This window comes from Eptatretus burgeri, chromosome 8 (genome assembly GCF_056783735.1).
Source record: "Eptatretus burgeri isolate ZD-2024b chromosome 8, Ebu_testis_v1, whole genome shotgun sequence".
Classification (NCBI taxonomy): Eukaryota; Metazoa; Chordata; class Myxini; order Myxiniformes; family Myxinidae; genus Eptatretus; species Eptatretus burgeri.
In genome coordinates this window covers 56,769,508-56,791,497 of record NC_140968.1, presented here as the reverse complement: position 1 = coordinate 56,791,497, position 21,990 = coordinate 56,769,508, and the positions used below count along the sequence as shown (strand labels likewise).

The 21,990-nt window shown below is 43.9% G+C and overlaps 1 protein-coding gene and 1 long non-coding RNA gene across 3 annotated transcripts in view; one reads left to right on the top strand and one right to left on the bottom strand.

Annotated features, from left to right (window-relative positions):
• The window catches only part of LOC147021802 (uncharacterized), a 43,180-nt gene extending 39,380 nt beyond the window's left edge, over positions 1–3,800 (top strand). Inside the window, exon 2 of the long non-coding RNA XR_015060941.1 lies at positions 3,480–3,800. This is a non-coding gene — a long non-coding RNA (uncharacterized LOC147021802). The remainder of the gene's footprint in view (positions 1–3,479) is intronic.
• The window catches only part of LOC147021801 (peptidyl-prolyl cis-trans isomerase FKBP9-like), a 48,707-nt gene extending 34,880 nt beyond the window's left edge, over positions 1–13,827 (bottom strand). For both annotated transcript variants that reach the window (XM_085892167.1, XM_085892168.1), the window contains exons 1-2: positions 13,394–13,827; positions 221–366 (exon numbers count right to left, since the gene is read on the bottom strand). In XM_085892167.1, the coding sequence (XP_085748293.1) occupies positions 221–366; positions 13,394–13,581 (334 nt within the window). In that variant the 5' untranslated portion in view covers positions 13,582–13,827. The remainder of the gene's footprint in view (positions 1–220; positions 367–13,393) is intronic.
• Between the last annotated feature and the right edge of the window lie 8,163 nt (positions 13,828–21,990).

The following is a 21,990-nucleotide window of genomic DNA, read 5'->3' as shown; positions in this document are numbered from 1 at the left end:
TGAGGATGTTATTATTTACTTGAAATAACATGGAGGTTTGGAAACAACCAAAATATTTTCCATCCAATTTCTTTTCAGCTGATTAGATCTTGCACATCCTCATGCATTCGAGATTAGAGTTGGTTCACTTGTTCTATCACCCTGTGGATTAGAGATTAGAGATGGCTAGCTTGTTCTATCACCCTGTCCTCTACCTTGCACGGAGTTGCTTTGACCTTACCATATCCCTGGGTTATAATGGTTGGAGAAGATGGAATGCTGATCTGCCTCTGCTCGTTCACACACATGCCCAGCAGCACTTGATCCAACTCCGGAACGAGCTCTCCAACTCCCACAAACACGTTCAGCGTGTGATTCCTGTCATAACTGCATGTAAAATGGTAAACAAGTAAGCTTTGGAATGACTGGAAGGTCGAATTTGACAATTTATATTCTTATAAAGGTGTGTGTGCGTGCGTGCGTGCGTGCGTGCGCGCATGCATCATTGGTTGTTACGTCCGTTTTGTAAAGGGGGATCACGATTCATGGACTAAGCTGTGAGGTTTTGTTGTTCTGAAAGTTTTGTTCTGAGGGCTCTTTTCAGAATCATCACTGAGCTCTGTGTTATCCTCAGAATGACTGAAACTGTAGTTTTACAACTGTAGTTCGTTTGTAGTAATCTTCCCAGGGATGGTTTTATAAATATGTCTGTGAGGTTCTTTTTGTCATTCCCATTGCTGCAATTATCACTGTTACAAGTAAAATATCTTGGAAACTCTTCAGCTTCCAAGATATTTTCACTTCATTCTTGAGATCTTGATATTTGGTTATTTCCTTGATTTCTGTGTTGTTTCGGCCAAAATCATTGGGTATGGGTACAGATACCTCAATTAGCAATGCCTTCTTTACCTTTTTGTATCTGAGTCCGATGTTCGGTCACAGTGTTCTGTTTTCTATGTTCACAATGGATGGGATCATCAGGTCATACGTGAGCATTATTTCCTTGTTTTCAATGATTGATTTTGGTTCATGTTTCCATGAGTTTTGTGGAACTGGGTTGTTGAAAGTTATGCAGATGTGCCAGTTCTGTTCTGTTCTTGTGTATGGCAGCGTTAGCTGCAGGGTAGTTATAATTTCTTGCAAGCGCGGCTGTGCCGCTGATACTGTGCCCCTCTACCAGTACACTGGTACTCATTTTGCTGAACTCGGAAGGATGACATGCGGAGTCAATCCCACCTGGTGTTAATTCAGCAGCCAACAGGGCTCAAACTCAGGACCCTAGGATCCCAAGCCAGCCACCCTAACCACGAAGCCAACACCAGGCTGATGTGCCAGTGGATTACTCGGCACACCTTGTTGTGTCTTTGTGTGTGCAGCTGTTCTGACATGAGTTTTTTTTACATCCCGATAGGAGGCGACTCATGCTTTATGTTTCTTTCTTGTGGAACCGACACTTCGCCGATTGACTCAGTCCTGCTATTTTTTTGAAAGCCATTGGTATAGTGTCATTGGTCTTGGGCATTTAGTGTGTGTGTGTGTGTGTGTGTGTGTGTGTGTGTGTGTGTGTGTGTGTGTGCGTGCGTGCGTGCGTGCGTGCGTGCGTGCGTGCGTGTGCGTGCGCGTGCACTTTATCAAATGGACCTGTCCAGAAGTAGGACAGTCAAGATTGGTGTTATCAGACTATGTGACCCCCCAACCAGCCACAGAGGAACTCCCTTTGCAAGATTTGCCATGTTCTGATGGAATTGAGAACTATTGCAACCATTGGAAAATTGTTCTTGCTCATGATTGGTTGAAATGGAAAATTGTTGTTGTGGATTGGTTGTCGATTTTGTCGTGGGAAACTTTGAAGTTTATTAGTTGTAGTGGATTGGTTGTAGTGGATTGGTTGTAGTGGAAAACCATTAGAAAATTGTTCTTGCTCATGATTAGTTGTAGTGGGGGGGGGGGGATTCCAATTAAAGGTTTCAAGATTTTACCCACATTCCCTTGTACAAACGAAGCATACTGAAACACTATGTAGAAATTGAAGTTAGTGTGTGCTCACCATTTCAGCGGTGAGTGCATAAAAGCGCACACAAACTATTACAAGTAATATCCTGATGATCAGAGTACTCACAAAATTCATACAATACAGTACAATAAATGATGACCCAGAAACATGGACATTTCCGTTTTGTGGGTTTTTACAGTGATATAAGGCTCCCGGGGGAGCATGTACACCCAGGACTAAACAGTTGGCGACACCAGTATACTTTTACCTAAACTGATCGGATAGTAGTAGAGAAGAGAGGAATCGTATGGAATTTGAACATGCATTCCCAGCATCTTGAGCCAGTGGTTCTGATGGGAATGTACGACTGCTTGCCAACCCATCTGGTTACCAGGCATAATCTAGGAACATCTTGTGAGCGTCTGTGCAAACGACCATTTCTTGCAGTGGTATACATCTAGTATAATAAAAAAAATGTTTTCCCTACTTTTAAATCGAGCAAGAATGATGAAAAACAAAGGGAATTCGTCGAAAATGGAATCTCTTGTTAATGCCTCAAACAGTTTTCCATTTCCAATGTCTCAGCTCCATGGAAAGGCTGGCAGCTGGTGGTCGACATACACCGACAAAGCAGAAAACGGTCCGATGTTTTCATTGGAATTTCAAAATGAAATACTATCCAAGTTTGAAAAAAAGAAAAAAGAGGTTATAAAACAAACTGAAACGAGTGTTGTGTAACTTTCGTTCAAAATCTTCCCACAATAGAGCAGGAGCTCGGTGACTTTTATTCAGCATGGAAGGTGCAGATGTTTAAGAGTGCCAGTGGTGTAGAATAGGGTTGGCAGATTCCAGAAACCCAATTCTTAAGTTGCACCAGTGGTGGGTGTGGTAGGTGGTGCCACCCAAATCCAAGATGGCTGTTTCGATATAGGCTAAAACCAATATTGTCATACATCAAGTAATACTAGGTCGATTCCAATGATCTTGGTATGCATTCTGATAGTTTTGGGTATGCCCAATCTAATGGAGAGGGTGTCATTATCATCCAAGGTAATTATCACAGTTTTTAGTCAATTTTATGCCTGTTTGACCTTGACCCTTTGAGTCAAGGTCAAATCTGATGACATGAAATGATTCTCCATACATGATTTCCTATTAGTGCCCAATACATACCTAAGCTCTCAGACAAGTATTTAAATAGTTATAGGCATATTAAAGTAAGCTATAAATAGATTTGGGATCACCCCCCTTATAGTCAGGCAGCAGTTGTCACTATCTGATCAGTACTTCAATAAATTTGCCAACTTTGATTTTTCACTTTTATTTGTTCAAGGACATCATACTGAATCACTTTCAACTTGTCTTCCAATTTTCAGTGTCATATTTCACCACCTGGGTGCGCTTTTTCAAAAATTGCTGCCAAAATCACAGAAAAATGTTAAAAACATAATATTGACCACACATATCAACTGATATGATGATGTTTTCTGGATTGTTTTACTCACAGGTACCTATCCATTGCTTCCTCCAATGACCTGCTTACTTAGCAAAAAAGGAGAAAGGATACCAATCTGGGAAAGCTACCATAAACTTGGAAGAGAGAGAGAGCAGATGCCTTGGTGGGATGGTATGCCTTCAAAGGGACAGACAACACAGGCACATTTGCTTGTTAGCAAAGAAATGTGACTTTTCTACAAGTGCAGGAAACAAACGGATCATAGAACAATTCATTGTAAGTAATCACGTCTGTGGAAGAAAAATAATTATATTCATGTACTCTCAATAATAATTGTTGCTGGTGCTTTATAAATTTAATTTTTATTCTATAGTCAAATTGGCTGGTCAGTAATGTTTCCCTTTACCCAAGAGTCTTTTGACCTAAATATTGATAAAAGGAATGTCTTACCATGAAACAAGGTGACCTGGTTGATATCACTGCAACTTTTGCAATGATTGTGTCATTCTCTTTCACTGGAAAGGGAGTCACAAATCATTTCAAGGCATTTATTAGATGCATTTACTGCTTTTGGAAGAAGTACTGAAGTGCCAGAGTGGGTTTTCAAGCAGATGGAACACTACGTATGTATTTTGTACAAGCCATCTGGAAGTGTAGAGAGTGTAAGAGAGTTACGGTGGTCCCTGCTTGCACAGAATGGAAAGGAGGGCCGGCAACTCCCTCCCACCCTCGGAACATTAAAACCTCACACAGAACGGGCGTTTTTCATGGCATTGGTTTGGAAGTCATCCTGCAAGCCATGCCCCAACATTCCGCCACCAACCAACTATTCTTGGCAACTTCAGGATGGTAATTTGATACCAGTATTAAGTGAAAATCCACCAGCACCAAAAGCTCTTTTGGAGCTTCAAAGATGTTCCTGTCGCAGTTCCCGCATGACAAACAGATGTGGATGCCGAAAGAATACACTGGTGTGCACCGATGCTTGCGGATGTGGTGATGGGTGTGAAAATTCAGAGGACTATGTTGCAGAAATAGAAGACGAGGAGGAGCTTTTTTAGACCAGTTCATATTTGACAGGCCCTATAATATTAATCTGCCATAGACAATACAGGGGTGATGAACTTACGAGATATAATTTGAACTTCAAATGGTATTGCAATGAAAATGTTCATTATACTTCACAAGTATTGGTAACTAAACAAAATTGATGTCAGGATACTTGTCCAAAAAGCATAACAATAACGTATGGCGGTCTGGGAAAACCCGTCAGAAGTCGCGCTGGACAAGCTCCTCGTTTGAACAAACGGTACAAACACATATCAATTTATGTTTACTGCCCATTGTTACCATGCACGCTTATTCCAAAAGAGTATGGACCTGCTTGTTCCATACTCTTTTGAATAAGCGTACATGGTAAAGATAGGCGGAAAAAACAACAAATTGTTAGGTTGCGTGACCGTTTTAAACAAGGAACTTATCGATCGTGACTTCCGATGGGTTTGCTCAGACCACCACAAATATTTCATCTGTAGGCCTACAACAGTATTGTCTATGAGTACACAATAATTGATTGAGTTAAGGTGTATCCCAATCACTAAAACCTTAATATGTCAAGTATTGAAGGAAATCATCTTTAACTCGTGAAAACATTAGGGACACTGCATAAAGGTGAACATTTTCAGTTGAATTTGAACCAAATCGGTAATCTTTATAACGAATGATACATTTTATGGGAATTTTTTAATGATTTTGGCCGCCATCTTGGAGAAATGCGCCCTCTTTGAGTAGTTAACTACAATGTTTTTGATACTTAAGCTTACTGTTAAACTTACTTGAAGATCATTTGGCCAAAACATTAGAAAATATCATTCTAAATTGCTGGAATTATTTGTGAGAATTACGTTTTTAACAGCTTTTTTATGATTTTGGCAGCCATTTTGAAAAAGTGCCCTCACATGGTGAAATACTTAACTGAAAATTAGAAGGCAAGTTGAAAGTGATTCATTGTGATCTCCTTGAACAAATAAAAGTGAAAAATCAAAGTTGGCAAAATTCTTGAAGAAGGTAACAACTGCTGCCTGACTATTATGTCATGTGACAAATTTCTGACAAATTCAAGTGTCATGCAGAGTTCCAGCAATTTGGCAACAACAAATAAGGTAAGATTTTGAACATTTTAAAGACTTTCAACATGAAATAATGTATAAATATAGTGCATAACAGTACCAAGAACATGTATAACTAACAAAATGGAATGTTTTTATGAGGAAATAAGAAATCTAGTGCAAAATAGATCGGAAATTTGACTATTTTTGGACTAAAGGGGGAATTCCTCCATTTCTGGGAATGGGTCCCCCCCCCTTTTTTAAATAGTCCCTATAATGTTTTAAATATTGATCTGAGGGCTTAGGCATGTATTAGGCATTAATAAGAAATCATGTATGGGGAATCATTTCATGCCATCAGATTTGACCTTGAATCAAGGGGTCAAGGTCAAACAGCCATAAGCATTAATATTTTCACAAATGGCTAGAGGTTCGCTGACTGACCCGGACATAGAAATCCTTAAGACATATACAGTTCAGATGTATGGGGCTAAGGGAAAAGTCATGTCACTGAATTACCATCATTATAATGTCTTTGAAAAGGCGTATGGACCAAAAGCTGAATCTCGGAATGCACTAGCAAAGCTGAAGGGAATTGATGGTAGCATGATGATTCCTCCCTGCGAATCAGAAATTTCCCAACACATAAAACGGTCATCATTTGTAGCAAAGATGTGGGACAATGCTGATTTATCAGAATTAAATCAGCATCCATCTTCAAATGATGGCTGGGAGTTGCATGAAGAACAGTATTAAATCATTTGGTTTGATGGTCAACAGCTTCCAGAGTCCATGGTTCCAGAGGAAGAGGATCACACATCAAGAAAGCTCTGATGATGACCTCAATGTGTCTTCATCAGATGAATATTAACTCTGATAACAACACAATACCATTCATTGAACTTAAACCAACCCTGTCAGTATAAAAACAGAATTTTTTCAATGTGGGTTTTATTTTAATTAGTCAATTATGCATATCCATGGTGGTGATAGATAAAATAGATCCCTAAATTTATAGAAAGTGGTAGATTAGTTCTATATGTATATATGCATGGTGGTGGTAAATAGGTTAGGTAATATATAGAAACAGATTGTCGTGGGGCTTTGTCATGAAAACCATAACAATTAACAATTTGTTTCTTTTCCAGAAAAATTCATGCAGGTGGTTAAAATAAATTTATTTGAAAATTAATTTTTTCTTCTTCTTTTTTAAGACTCACATTTTCCAATCAGAACACATTTTTGATGAGTACAAAATAATATAAAATGCCAAGTCACTAGATCTACACTTTGTGATAATGACTGAATGTAATGGTTACAAATGAACTATATATGTAAAATCTGCCATACCTATAAATCTAATTAACCTTGTTCTTAAGTAAGCTTTCCACCACAAATCCTATTCTTAAGGCCCTCGCCCACTGGCCATATCTGCCCCCGACCAGCCCCGACCGGCCCACTCGAACTGCCCCACCGACCTGCCCGACCTGGGCCGACTGGCCCCAGACTGGACCGACTGCCATATCTGGCAGGTCGAGGGAGGTCAGGGGCAGGTCTGGCAGGTCAGAGGCCAGTCCTCTTCCCTCTCCTTCCTCTTCCCCTCTCCTCCTCCCAGGCTCTCCTCCCGGCCTCTCCTCCCTCTTTCCTCCTTGCTCTACACCCCCTTTCCTCCCCCTCCCCTTCTCCCCCTCTCCGCATCCCCTCTCCTCATCCTGGCCTCTCCTCATCCTGGCCTCTCCTCATCCTGGCCTCTCCTCATCCCCTCTCCTCAACCCCTATCCTCATCCTGGCCTCCCCTCATCCTAGCCTCCTTCCTCCTCCCTCTCCTCTCCCTTTCCTCCTCTCCTTCAGGAGAGGGGGAGAAGAGGGCATGAGGAGAGGCCCAGAGGAGAGGGTTAATGACACCCGACCTACCCAACCAACCCCACAATTTTGATCATGTTGAAAACTCGACGACCGCATCCGAGCATAGTCGACTGTTGCCGACCAGATGCTCGGGGGTGGCAGTTCGGGTGGGCCGGTCAGGGGCAGGTTGGGGGTCGATCGGGTCAGTGAGCGTGGACCTTCAGGTTATATTTTTTCATTCAATGTACTTATCCCTGTCAAATGACACTGGATTGGTATTTGCACTTTAGGCACTAATAGGAAATCATGTATGGGGAATCATTTCATGTCATCAGATTTGACCTTGAATCAAAAGGTCAAGGTCAAACAGGCATAAAATTGACCAAAAACTGTGATATTGACGTTTATCTCATGACATTGACCTTGGATGATAATGACACCGACCTTGGATGATAATGACACCCTCTCCATTAGATCGGGCATACCCAAAACAATCAGAATGCCTACCAAGATCATTGGAATCGGCCTAGTATTACTTGATGTATGACAATATTGGTTTTAGCCTATATCGAAAAGGCCATCTTGGATTTGGGTGGCGCCACCTACCACACCCACCACTGGCGCAACTTAAGAATTGGGTTTCTGGGATCTGCCAACCCTACTCTACACCACTGGCACCCTTAAACATCTGCACCTTCCATGTTGAATAAAAGTCACCAAGCTCCTGGACTATAATTGATCAGACTGATCCTTGAATCATGTGAAAATTAAAAGACCCCCCACATGATCTGAGCATACATTTTGCAGTTCAATGCAAATAAACGATGTTCCTATACCTGCAGCAAGTGTATACCAGTCCTGCACATGTTCTGGGCTTCACCTCTTTCACTCTTCCCCACTGCACTAATCAAGAATCGTTTGAGGAATGTGATGAGTAAATCTCAGACCTTCTCAAATCGTTATATACTTTGGCAAGGGTGGGGGGCCATTGTGGTATGCAATCGTTTGTAAAGGCAAACCGCCGATGTCTTCTTGCTGTTTGCCTCGCCCTGGTGTGGTAGGGCTTTGTGGTTATGTGCATGAGGTCAGCTATCAATCAAATAAGGCCAGATGGAGTTCTGCAAGCCTGAGTAACCCATCATGCCCCCCCCCACCTTCCACCCTCTTCACTTTTATTATTACCATTCCCACCATTTCTTAACCTGATACAATGTCACGCCATTCTTTGAGCCGAGCACCATCGGCATGGACTATTTGCAAAGGTCAGAGTAACATCCGTGCCGAGCGTGATAAAGTCTCCCTGCAAGCAAACTTATGAAGTCCATGCTGCGTGAGCATGTGCAGTTAGTGTTGGCTTTAGACTTGGTGTGACAGGGTGTAACGACTATTGGAGAAGTGACCCGGCTGGACACCAGAAAGGGACTAGAAGGTGAGGCAGCCAATATCATTCAGCGTGAGTCAAATACGCTGTGTGGTTCACTTCCATCCTTGCCTCCGGAGATCCCGTTTCCCACCTTCTGCACCGGTTCGCCGACCACAATGAAAGGCGCAATACCCTTTTCTCTTCCTGAACTTGAATATTCGTTTCTTTCTTTGCATACCCTGCCATCCCACAAAAGCCATTGCTGTACAAGTTCTCATGGCAGTAGTTAAGAGGATAATTACCTCCACCACCGAAGATGGATGGAGGATATGTATTCACCCCTGTTTGTCTATTTGTGAGCAGAATTCGTATGAAACTTGGCAGATAGATTGGTTGTGTGACAAGGACAAATTGAATCAATTTTGGTGAAGACCCAAATCTGGATACTAGAATTTCCTCTGCCAACAGAGGTTATGTTTTCACCCCAGTCTGTCTGTCTGTCTGTCTGTCTGTCTGTCTGTCTGTCTTTATTCCTTGTGAAATCAAAGATTCACAAATACTGTATATTGGTTGATCTGGTCTGTTATTCTGTCTGTCTCTATGTCTGCATGTCAATCGCCAGCACGTCCCATTTTTACTCCGTCCAATCTTCACGAAACCTAACCACCTGAAAGAGTCACAAGCAAGAAGCCCATTGTTTTTTTCAGTGAATAGGGCAAAAGATCAAAGTCGCATAAATCGTCAATTTTCATCCGATTCACCTGATATCTATGTGTATATATACAGTCCACGATAACATCTGCAAGATCTGCGAGACGCAGTCCACAATAACATTTGCGAGACGAGCTGTGGGGCACCGAGATGGCCATGGTTCACGAGCCCCCCAGCTGCTCCGAATCTGTGGGAACGACCTGGTTGTGGTTTGATCTCCATCAGTGGAGTGAGCTTACACCGAGGCAGTCACCTTTTCGGGTGGCCGCTTGTCTGGGAGCAAGCACCTCCGAACAGCTCATCACAGGATATTCTTCAAAGAGGTTTTCTCGCTGCCCTGGGAGCCAATGGCCAGCATTCCAGGGATCCCCTGCAGGGTATGACAGCCCAGATTTGACATCAAACTTCACTGATCAGAATTGCGAGAGCAAGAGCTGCCCTCGACAGTTTTGCAGTGCATGGATGTGCGCCGGCACATGGTGTCTTTCGGCCGTTGGGCCCGAGCCTTTCCAGTAAAAGGGTTGGTCAGCACTAGGTTCTGACTAGCGGAGCATAGCAAAGACCTTTCCTGGTGGGTGGTGCTCACAGCTCAACTCAACAGCTCGAGACCCGTGCGGTGGTCTGGGCCAGGCCAGAACTAGGTGCCAGTGTGTTGAGGGAGAGGGGAGGAGTTCTCCGCCCCATCCCCTTGCAGGAATGGGATGGAGGGTCAGCTCAGCACCACCTCACGACGGCACTGGGGTGGACCAGATGGTCTGGCCCACGCTGTATATCTGTACTTGTATATAAAACCCAAAAATATGGGCGGAGGTGAACCCTTATCGAGGTAAAGCCTCAGTCGACCCATGTGAGTATGTCTATTAATTACATCCTGTTTGAACGCATGTTTGACTATCAGCACATCTATTAATTATGTATTATTGGACCATGACTATGCCTATTAATTGAGGACTATTAGAACGTACCCTTTCGACAATTAGACCTTTATACCCCTGAGACCTTTTAGACCCTTTGAACCTTTCATGACCCTTTATACCCCCTTAAACCCTTTAGACTTTTTCACCCTTTTGACTACTTTGACCCTTTCAACCTTTTAAGACCCTTAAGACTCCTGAAGACCTTTACACACATTAGACTGCTTAGACCTATTGACATTTAGACCTGTTGGACAATTAGACCTTTAAACACCTTAGACCCCTTGAGACTCCTTAAACCATTTTGACTCCTTCAACCCTTTAGACCTGTTACTGCGAGAACATACCCTTTCGACCTTTCAACCCCTTAGACCTTTGAGACCCTTTTAGACCTCTTCTACCCATTGGACCTTTTAAAACCCCTCAGACCCTTTGAGACCCTTTGAGACCCTTTTAGACTCTTTCAACACCTTAGACTTCTAAAGATCTTTACACCCTTTAGACCACTTATACCCATGCCTCTTAGAACTTTTTGACCCATTATAACCCTCTTTGACTCCTTAGGGCTTAGACCCTTTAGATCCTAACCACTATTGGAAAATACCCTTGAGATATTTAGAACTCTTAGATTTTCCGACCCCTTAAGATCCTTATAAAGCCTTATAGACCCTTTAAAACACTTAGACATTTACAACCCGTCGACACCTTAGACCAGGGGTCTCCAACCTGCGGCCCGCGTGCCACATGCGGCCCCTTAGATGGATTTATGCGGCCCGCGGTGCCATATTAAGTTTACATTACAATGCGGCCTGCGATACTGCCAATTTGTCAGGGTCAATGATCAAAGCGTTCTGTAATTTTTATTATGATTTTGATTCATATTACACACATCTGTTTTTAACACGATTATTCATTTATCATATTTGTTGGCTAGAAAAACATATTCAGCACTAATTTACGAAAACTAATTCATTCAATTTACTAAAACTAATTTACTAAAACTAAAAACTAATTCAGCACTAATTTAAATTTCTGCATATTAATTATATATATATATATTTTTTCGGAATTTAGCGTCCTTTTTTGGGGTGCAGCCCTCCGCCCCTCACCACTTTGGTTTTGTGGCCCTCTGCCCAAAAAGGTTGGAGACCCCTGCCTTAGACATATTAGCCCCTTTAGAACTGTAGACCCGTTAGACCCCTTTCGACGCACACCGCACAAACATCTATAGACTTATAGTACAAGTACAAGTGCCGGTAAAGTACAAGAGGACAGGATTGCTGGTAAAGTACAAGAGGACAGGATTCCTGGTAAAGTACAAGAGGACAGGATTGCCGGTAAAGTACAAGAGGATAGGATTGCCGGTAAAGTACAAGAGGACAGGATTGCCGGGTAAGAACAAGAAGACAGGATTGCCGGGTAAGAACAAGAAGACAGGATTGCCGGGTAAGAACAAGAAGACAGGATTGCCGGGTAAGAACAAGAAGACAGGATTGCCGGGAAAGAACAAGAAGACAGGATTGCCGGTAAAGTACAAGAGGACAGGATTGCCGGTAAAGTACAAGAAGAAAGGATTCCTGGTAAAGTACAAGAGGACAGGATTGCCGGTAAAGTACAAGAAGACAGGTTTGCCGGTAAAGTACAAGAGTACAGGATTCCTGATAAAGTACAGAAGACAGGATTCCTGGTAAAGTACAAGAGGACAGGATTGCCGGTAAAGTACAAGAGGACAGGATTGCCGGTAAAGTACAAGAGGACAGGATTGCCGGTAAAGTACAAGAGGACAGGATTTCTGGTGAAGTACAAGAAGACAGGATTGCCGGTAAAGTACAAGAGGACAGGATTCCTGGTAAAGTACAAGAAGACAGGATTGCCGGTAAAGTACAAGAGGACAGGATTGCCGGTAAAGTACAAGAGGACAGGATTGCCGATAAAGAACAAGAAGACAGGATTGCCAGTAAAGTACAAGAAGACAGGATTGCCGGTAAAGTACAAGAAGACAGGATTCCTGGTAAAGTACAAGAAGACAGGATTGCCGGGAAAGAACAAGAAGACAGGATTGCCGGCAAAGTACAAGACGATAGGATTGCCGGTAAAGTACAAGAGGACAGGATTGCCGGTAAAGTACAAGAGGACAGGATTGCCGGTAAAGAACAAGAAGACAGGATTGCCGGTAAAGTACAAGAAGACAGGATTGCCGGTAAAGTACAAGAAGACAGGATTGCCGGGAAAGAACAAGAAGACAGGATTGCCGGCAAAGTACAAGACGATAGGATTGCCGGTAAATTACAAGAGTACAGGATTCCTGGTAAAGTACAAGAGGACAGGATTGCCGGGAAAGGCCAAGAGGACAGGATAGGCTGTCCCATTTCAGAGAGAGAGACAGATAGACAGACAGACAGACAGACAGACAGACAGACACATGTTCTTTCTGTTTCATCCATTTGCATTCAGTGTTCGGATAACGAGCTTTTCCAATGGCTCCCTGATGTATCCGTACGTACATGATGGACGGTTTTGTTATTATTTTGTGTGCAGCCTGTGGTTGTTGGTTGCATCATTGTTGTGCTGCTGATGCAGTGCCCCCTGTTCCCAGTATTAGTTGGTCCTCATTTTGCTGATCTCAGATGGATGACGGGCTGAATGAACCCACCTGGTGTTATTTAACGATACGACAGGGGGGCTCCAACTTAAGACCCTAACATCTTTATCGAGCCACCTGACCGTTAAACGAACACCAGGCTGATGATGGATGGTGAACTAACGTGCCTGGTGAAGTTCCTACACACGATCAACGTCGCGCACGGCATTGTGGGAACAATGGAAAAGCTCGCACGAGTTCAAAACAATCTGCCGAGGCACGGATTGCAAACGGTGCGCCAATCTCAAGCGATGAACGAGGAATATTCATTCTCGATACTTTAAACAGGACGGTACTCGTACGTCCCAGCACGGATTATCATGGGATCTCTTCGGACACGTGCCTGAAACGGCACCCGATCAAGTAGGCAGGTAAGCGCTCACCTGGACGTCAGTAGGTGTCCGCGCGCGTCCGTGCCGTTGAATTGACAGCGCACGAAGTCCCCGGCGCACACGCTCCGCACGCACGTTCCGCGGCGTGCTGATAGTCCGTCGCGTGAGCCCAGCGGGGCCCCGCACGCGACGCGGAGCAGCAGCAGCACGAGCGCCAGGCGAGCGAAGGGCGCGTGCATGTTCGGCGTTGGGCGCGCGCATCGGCACGAGGGCTCGGGCTGAGCGGCGACTCGTGCCGCGTCCTGATGTCGGTCGCTTCGTGGCTCTTCCGGCGGGACGAGTTGGTACCGAGAGAGATTCCTGATCGTCTTGTCTGCTCCGTCTCTGTGTCCCCCAGTACCCCCACCGTCGCACAGTGTTTGCTGTAAACGTGTCCGGGTCCTCCCCGCGCTGGCAATCTCCCCCTCTCCCTCTCTCTCTACTGTACGTGGTTGTTGTTTTTTTTCTTTCTTTCTCTCTCGTGTTAATACAGTACGGCGGCTGTTCACTGAACACCCGAGCGCAGACCGGCCCGCGGGCCGCCATCGCGTGCCAATAAATGGGGGATCGATCCTGTATCAGCGTTTATTTCTTATGAGATTTCTTCGTTTCTCTTACTTGTTTGGAATATTCAGTCTCTTCCTGCTGCGTGAACTCTCCGACAAAGCCTGACATCCCCTCCACCCTCGTTCTCCAAGAAAATACTCCCTCTGTAATCGCGATCCGTTCACATCTGGACTTGATCCACTCGATCATTACACCAAGAGTTGTGTGACCGTTGTTTATAAACTGTTTTTGAAATTATAAAACTTGGATTTCTGCAACGATCGAGCAAAGTACCGGAGCGGTGTGATAAAAAATTACATATATCAAAATATAGTCACGTGCTGACCTTTTCCCTGGAATGTGTTATCCGTTGATGCGAAAACATTGACAAGCAACTCAAAACACAGTAACAGGGCAAAAGGGTGTCTCCATTGTTGATGTACCCAGTATTACTTTCAGATCATCACATGGACTACCGAGCCTGGTATTAAATCCACTTCATCACATGGACTACCGAGCCTGGTATTAAATGCACTTCATCACATGGACTACCGAGCCTGGTATTAAATCCACTTCATCACATGGACTACCGAGCCTGGTATTAAATCCACTTCATCACATGGACTACCGAGCCTGGTATTAAATCCACTTCATCACATGGACTACCGAGCCTGGTATTAAATCCACTTCATCACATGGACTACTGAGCCTGGTATTAAATCCACTTCATCACATGGACTACTGAGCCTGGTATTAAATCCACTTCATCACATGGACTACCGAGCCTGGTATTAAATCCACTTCATCACATGGACTACCGAGCCTGGTATTAAATCCACTTCATCACATGGACTACAGAGCCTGGTATTAAATCCACTTCATCACATGGACTACCAAGCCTGGTATTAAATCCACTTCATCACATGGACTACCGAGCCTGGTATTAAATGCACTTCATCACATGGACGACCGAGCCTGGTATTAAATCCACTTCATCACATGGACTACCGAGCCTGGTATTAAATCCACTTCATCACATGGACTACCGAGCCTGGTATTAAATCCACTTCATCACATGGACTACCGAGCCTGGTATTAAATCCACTTCATCACATGGACTACCGAGCCTGGTATTAAATCCACTTCATCACATGGACTACTGAGCCTGGTATTAAATCTACTTCATCACATGGACTACCGAGCCTAGTATTAAATCCACTTCATCACATGGACTACTGAGCCTGGTATTAAATCCACTTCATCACATGGACTACCGAGCCTGGTATTAAATCCACTTCATCACATGAACTACCGAGCCTGGTATTAAATCTACTTCATCACATGGACTACCGAGCCTGGTATTAAATCCACTTCATCACATGGACTACCGAGCCTGGTATTAAATCCACTTCATCACATGGACTACCGAGCCTGGTATTAAATCCACTTCATCACATGGACTACCGAGCCTGGTATTAAATCCACTTCATCACAAGGACTACAGAGCCTGGTATTAAATCCACTTCATCACAAGGACTACCGAGCCTGGTATTAAATCCACTTCATCACATGGACTACCGAGCCTGGTATTAAATCCACTTCATCACATGGACTACTGAGCCTGGTATTAAATCTACTTCATCACATGGACTACCGAGCCTAGTATTAAATCCACTTCATCACATGGACTACTGAGCCTGGTATTAAATCCACTTCATCACATGGACTACCGAGCCTGGTATTAAATCCACTTCATCACATGAACTACCGAGCCTGGTATTAAATCTACTTCATCACATGGACTACCGAGCCTGGTATTAAATCCACTTCATCACATGGACTACCGAGCCTGGTATTAAATCCACTTCATCACATGGACTACCGAGCCTGGTATTAAATCCACTTCATCACATGGACTACCGAGCCTGGTATTAAATCCACTTCATCACAAGGACTACAGAGCCTGGTATTAAATCCACTTCATCACAAGGACTACCGAGCCTGGTATTAAATCCACTTCATCACAAGGACTACCGAGCCTGGTATTAAATCCACTTCATCACAAGGACTACCGAGTCTGGTATTAAATCCACTTCATCACAAGGACTACAGAGCCTGGTATTAAATCCACTTCATCACAAGGACTACCGAGCCTGGTATTAAATCCACTTCATCACAAGGACTACCGAGCATGGTATTAAATCCACTTCATCACATGGACTACCGAGCCTGGTATTAAATCCACTTCATCACAAGGACTACCGAGCCTGGTATTAAATCCACTTCATCACAAGGACTACCGAGTCTGGTATTAAATCCACTTCATCACAAGGACTACCGAGCATGGTATTAAATCCACTTCATCACAAGGACTACCGAGCATGGTATTAAATCCACTTCATCACAAGGACTACCGAGCCTGGTATTAAATCCACTTCATCACATGGACGACCGAGCCTGGTATTAAATCCACTTCATCACATGGACTACCGAGCCTGGTATTAAATCCACTTCATCACATGGACTACCGAGCCTGGTATTAAATCCACTTCATCACAAGGACTACCGAGCCTGGTATTAAATCCACTTCATCACATGGACTTTGCAGTTAGTGTTACGTTAAATTCCAATACATTGAAATTGAATGCATCACGAGTTTGTGCACTTAAAATTCTTATTTAAAATGGACAAAAATCTCCAATGGGATGTTCGTACCAAGGTGCATGATGAGCGATTCCAATTTCAAAATGCCATCATGTTCCCATTCATTTTCTCTTTTTGTAATTTTTGGGCTCGACAATTACAATTAAGTTTGGATGGTTGGGGGCAAGATAACCTTATTGAAAATTCTGATGCATAATCTCCCCCCCCACCTCCCTAACCCCTGACTACCCCTCCAAACCCCCCCCCTCCCCCCATTGCCTCCTGATATATATATATATATATATATATATATATATATATATATATATATATATATATATATATATATATATATATTCATTCAATATCTTGAACCTCTGTGTTTTGTGTTATAGCCAGGAATGTTCATGAAGTCGAGTGTATGAAGCAATCGGAACGAGGAGGATGTATATTTACTGAGTTGGAGGTGAGAAGGTCGCAGATAGCCGGTGCGAGGTTGGGGGCCGGTATATCTTAACACCACCTTTAACGACAGATCGAGACATCTCTCTCCACATTAAGGGCCACCAAAAGTTGACTTAGCCCTTGGAATAAACCAAAAGTTGCAGGCCCCAGCCTTGACCTTTATTGTTAACTCAAATACCACTTTGCTTGCGTTTTCATGACAATGTTGTAATAACATTACCACAATCAACTGTTCGTGCGAGTTCACTTTCAATGATAGTCGAGAGCAAGGTCATGGAAGCTTTCCCGAGTCGTTGTGCTGTGCAAGAAGTTTTTGATAAACTTGAGTGCCTGGCAATGCACAAAACAATCTCAAGTATTGTGCAAATTTTTCTGAAAAACTCTTCCAGTTCCAAGCATGCGGTCTCGTTTAGAAAATGCAATGGCCGAGGAGAATGTGATATAAAATACTTGACTTTCAAAATGATGTAACCCACCCCAGAATGCTTGGCACACATGTGCACAAACCTCGGGTAACAACGGTCATCGGGGCAGGGAACGTACATCATGTGTGCCAGATAAGGATTGTAACTTAAAATGGCTCACAAAGCTTCTAAAATAAGTGGAAAATACTTGGAATAGTATCTGAGAGAAAGGGGTGTGCCTCTGCACAACAAAACATTTGGAGAACTTTATGATTGACTCCCCCAAAAAGTTGATTTCTTGCAGCTCGTACTGCAAAAACCTCCTGACGATGTGGGCCTGTGGATGGGCTGTGGACCGGTGGGTTCTACTCGACCTAGCCAACCATCCCTGTCAGTGAGTGGACTTTCAATGTTGTGGGATTACCCCACGTGAACATGGCAGGCTTGGCCGTATATTTAATGGACATCTTCAACTGGAAAGACGATCTTTCATTAGTCGGAAAGACGGAAAGACGAAGACTACCGAGTCTTCACACCCTCAACGGAACTCGTACGGAAACGAGCCACTTAGCGTGCTCGTTCCGTGTGTGATTCCGAGCGGTTTAATCACCGAGAACCGTTGGTCCAGATGTCCCCTTACGGCGGCACAACGGTCTTGCTAATTTTCCCAGCACGCGACACGCTCAGTCAATGCAAGAATGGACACGAACGAGCTGAAAACATTGAACAAATGGGGGGTTTATTTATAATGCAATGGGGGAATGAGGGGAGCACATAAGGCAGAGCTATATCGAATATAAGAAATACAAGTATATACAGCAAAGGCACTTAAACAATTCACTACTTACCAGACGGGCCCACGGACACACACACACACACACACACACACACACACACACACACACACACACACACACACACACACACACACACAATAAGTGGTGGCTAATGCCTTTATTAATACCCCCAGCTCGGAGGTAAGGGTCTATATTGGACCTTTCCGCCTCGTTCGGTCTTCCGGCTGACTCGGTCGGCGCCCGTCCTGGCCACCATAACCTCGACTCCGTTCGGCGGATGGTCCTTCTCAAGTTTGACCTCCAGAGGAGGCGGAGGAGGAAGACGTTCCAGAAGGCCATGACCAGCAAAGACCTCTCAGACCACGACGACGACGACAGGGACTTCTCCTTCCACGACGACAGAAGCGCTTCTCGACCTCCTAGGCCACGATGACGACGACGACAGGAGCGCTCGCTCGCTTCTCTCCGATTAACACACTCCTTTTTTACGCGCTCCGACGTGCTCCCCCTCCCCCTTCCCGACGCACGGGGAAAATCCTGGGGCAGGAGTTGATCAACCGTCATCCTTGTTTACGTCTCAGAATCTCGGGGTGGGAGGGTCGTTCTTCTTCTTCGCAGAATCTCGATAAAACTCCTAACTATTAAAATAAATCACAGCGCATTTACATTGATTTACCCATTAAACAAGGGAAGGGGAGCTCTCTATAAAACACATACTTACTGAGATAACTGAGCTAAAGGACCTGAATGTTGAGTGTGATCATAACTTCCAGATTCGTAACAATATGTGGTGCAGTTCCAAACTGAAATCGGCATGTTGTTTGAGTAGCTCCTTGAGTGGCACCAACTTGATGCTGAAGTTTGCCACATCGCAATGTGAGATACGTCATTAGACCAAGAAAGTGTTGAAGCTCAGTCTTGGACGTAGGAGGGAGAATAACCTGAAGGTCCTTGACCATTTGAGGATCTGGCTGGATCCCCTGAGCACCATGCACATTCCTAAATAATGCGATATAGCTCTTCTTCATGAAACACTTGGCAGGATTGGACATGAGTCTTCATGTTTTGCAGCAAGCAATCGCTCGTGCAGGTTCTGATCATATTCTTGTTCTGTGGGCCTGTACACAGCAATGCCATCTGTGATATTAACAGCACCTTCACAGTTCTTCAGTGTATGATCCTTCTCATGTTGGAAAATGTCCTGACTGACGGACACCCCAAACGGAAGGCTGGAAACGGTATCTGCTTGATGGGGTCTGAAATGTAAGCGGACATTGACTCTCAGTGTCACGTTTGACAACCCAGTAGCCAGATTTGGCATCAAGCTTAAAGAAGTATTTAGCTCCAGTCAAACAATGATTTAGCTCTTCACTTGTTGACATTCTGTGATGTGGATGGATCAAAGAACAGTTTACGTGACGAGCATTTAGGCAAACACGAATGCCACCGTCCTCTTTTTGTAGCATATGTTAATGACCAAACCCATTCCTTTGGTTCCTCAACATGCCTAATAATGCCAAGATGCTCCACATTGTCCAACTCAAATTGAATTTTGTCCTTCAATGCAATAGGTGCTTGGTGAGGAGCATCGACCTGAGGAGGCACATTCGGATGAACAAGTTTGCGTGTTGCCAGAAACTCACCAATATGGTTGATCTGTTGTGGACGTGAAGCCGGTACATCCTCTACACTGTTGTATATGGGTTGGTGTTGTTGTTGTTGTTGTTGTTGTATAGCATTATGCAGGGTGACAACATTCATGGTCTCATATGATGGAAGTCTGAGGATGGATAGGCCAAAGACATCAACAACAAAGACATGTGTCCATCCAAGGTGACTCCTTGAACTTACATTGGATGTCAACAGTACCGACGCATTTGATGGGAGTTCCATTGTAAGCAGTGAGCGTAACATGAACAGTTGGGTGAAGAACTTTCATATGAGGAGAAAGTTTGTTTTGAATTACCTGGGAACATCTGATGGAATATCCACAAAGGGAAGGTATTCCCTTGGGAACCCATATCCAGCTTTAGGGACAATGGATGAGTGCCTGGTCTGTTGTGAAGACGTATGTTGACCTGAGTGGATACTTCATCTCGTAACATATTTGGAGCATTGATCGCATTAAAAACACAACAATCATGGTCACCACTGTCCATGCTACCATACGTGTTTTGAAACTGTGACTGCTCATGGTGCTGAGGCTCATGTTGTTCAATCAAATGTGTTTCACGAGGTGGGGCCCTGCATCTCCCTGTCTGATATCTCCGCTGTTGTTGTTGTTGTCATCGTCATTGTGGTGCCTGCCTGAAACTTTTGGACAAGCACAGCTTGGCCCACTGCCATTTTTTGCCTGTCCTGCATGTATCATTTCGAGCAAGGCAATGGTCCCTTCCAATTGGGTGAGAGTTTCCACAATTCTTACAACATGCCGGTTTTCTGCTGAAAGCAGAGACTTTGGTGCATTCCACATTGGCATGTGTCACACTGCCACTGGAAGGGGTACGAGAAGTGCTCATGGTCTGGATTGAGCAAGGTACATGGACGGAGCTTCCTGGGCTTGACCCAGCTCCGGAGCTTTAGCCACAGTGGGTTATCCTTGGAAAGGAGTTCTTTTTGAAACTCTGGGATGTGAGCTGGCTTGCTATCGTGTGCCGCCCGAGGCTGCTGGTTGCATCATTTTCTGGGGGCGTGGCTGTGCCGCTGATATCAGTACACTGGTACTCCTTTTGCCAACCTCAGAGGGATGGTAATTCAATGGCCGACAGGGGCTCAAACTCAACACCCTAATATCTTTAGCCAGCCAAGTTAACCGTGAAGCCGACACCAGGCTTTGGGACGTGTCATGGAAAATAACTCAATTTCCACAAGTTGGATCAGCATACTAAAGGAGAATCTTTAATTTCGTATATACGGAGGAAGAACATCGAATGCTTGACTGAAACATTCGAATTGACTTCACTGAAACAAAAGCCCAAAGCAATTCTTCTTATACACAACTTAACATTCCAAAAAATGGGATGGGAGACATTTGGCAACTCAACTACAGGGTTAGCTGCAGTGTGACCACTCCTTGGCTTTTTTCACAAGATCTTGGCTATTCGTTGTTGACCTTGGCGTATAGGTTTTCTATTATCATCGCTTTTCCGAAACCTTGTGAATTCTTGGCTTTTTTCATCGGCTCACCTTGGCATTTATGAAAAAGGAGTGGTCACACTGGTTTGCTGATCAGCATTAGGCAAAATATTTCAAACTGCAATACGTGTCCACTGAGTGAAAGAGAATGACACAATCATGGCAAAAGTTGCAGTGTTATCAACCAGGTCACCTTGTTTCATGGTAAGACATTCCTTTTTATCAATATTTATGTCAAAAGACTCTTGGGTAAAGGGAAACATTACTGACCAGCCAATTTGACTATAGCATAAAAATTAAATTTATAAAGCACCAGCAACAATTATTATTGAGAGTACATGAATATAATTATTTTTCTTCCACAGACGTGATTACTTACAATGAATTGTTCTATGATCCGTTTGTTTCCTGCACTTGTAGAAAAGTCACATTTCTTTGCTAACAAGCAACAGCGACTAATGAAGGAATCCAATGTCTCACCCGGTTCATGTTTATAATGGTGTAGTTTCAACCGAAAGTTGTCCGCAGGTTCCAATTCTTCGCTAAAACGGCTCAATATGTAGTATGGATCCTCCTCCTGTGCATTTGTCAGGGTCCACGAGTTGTACTTTTTGAGGCC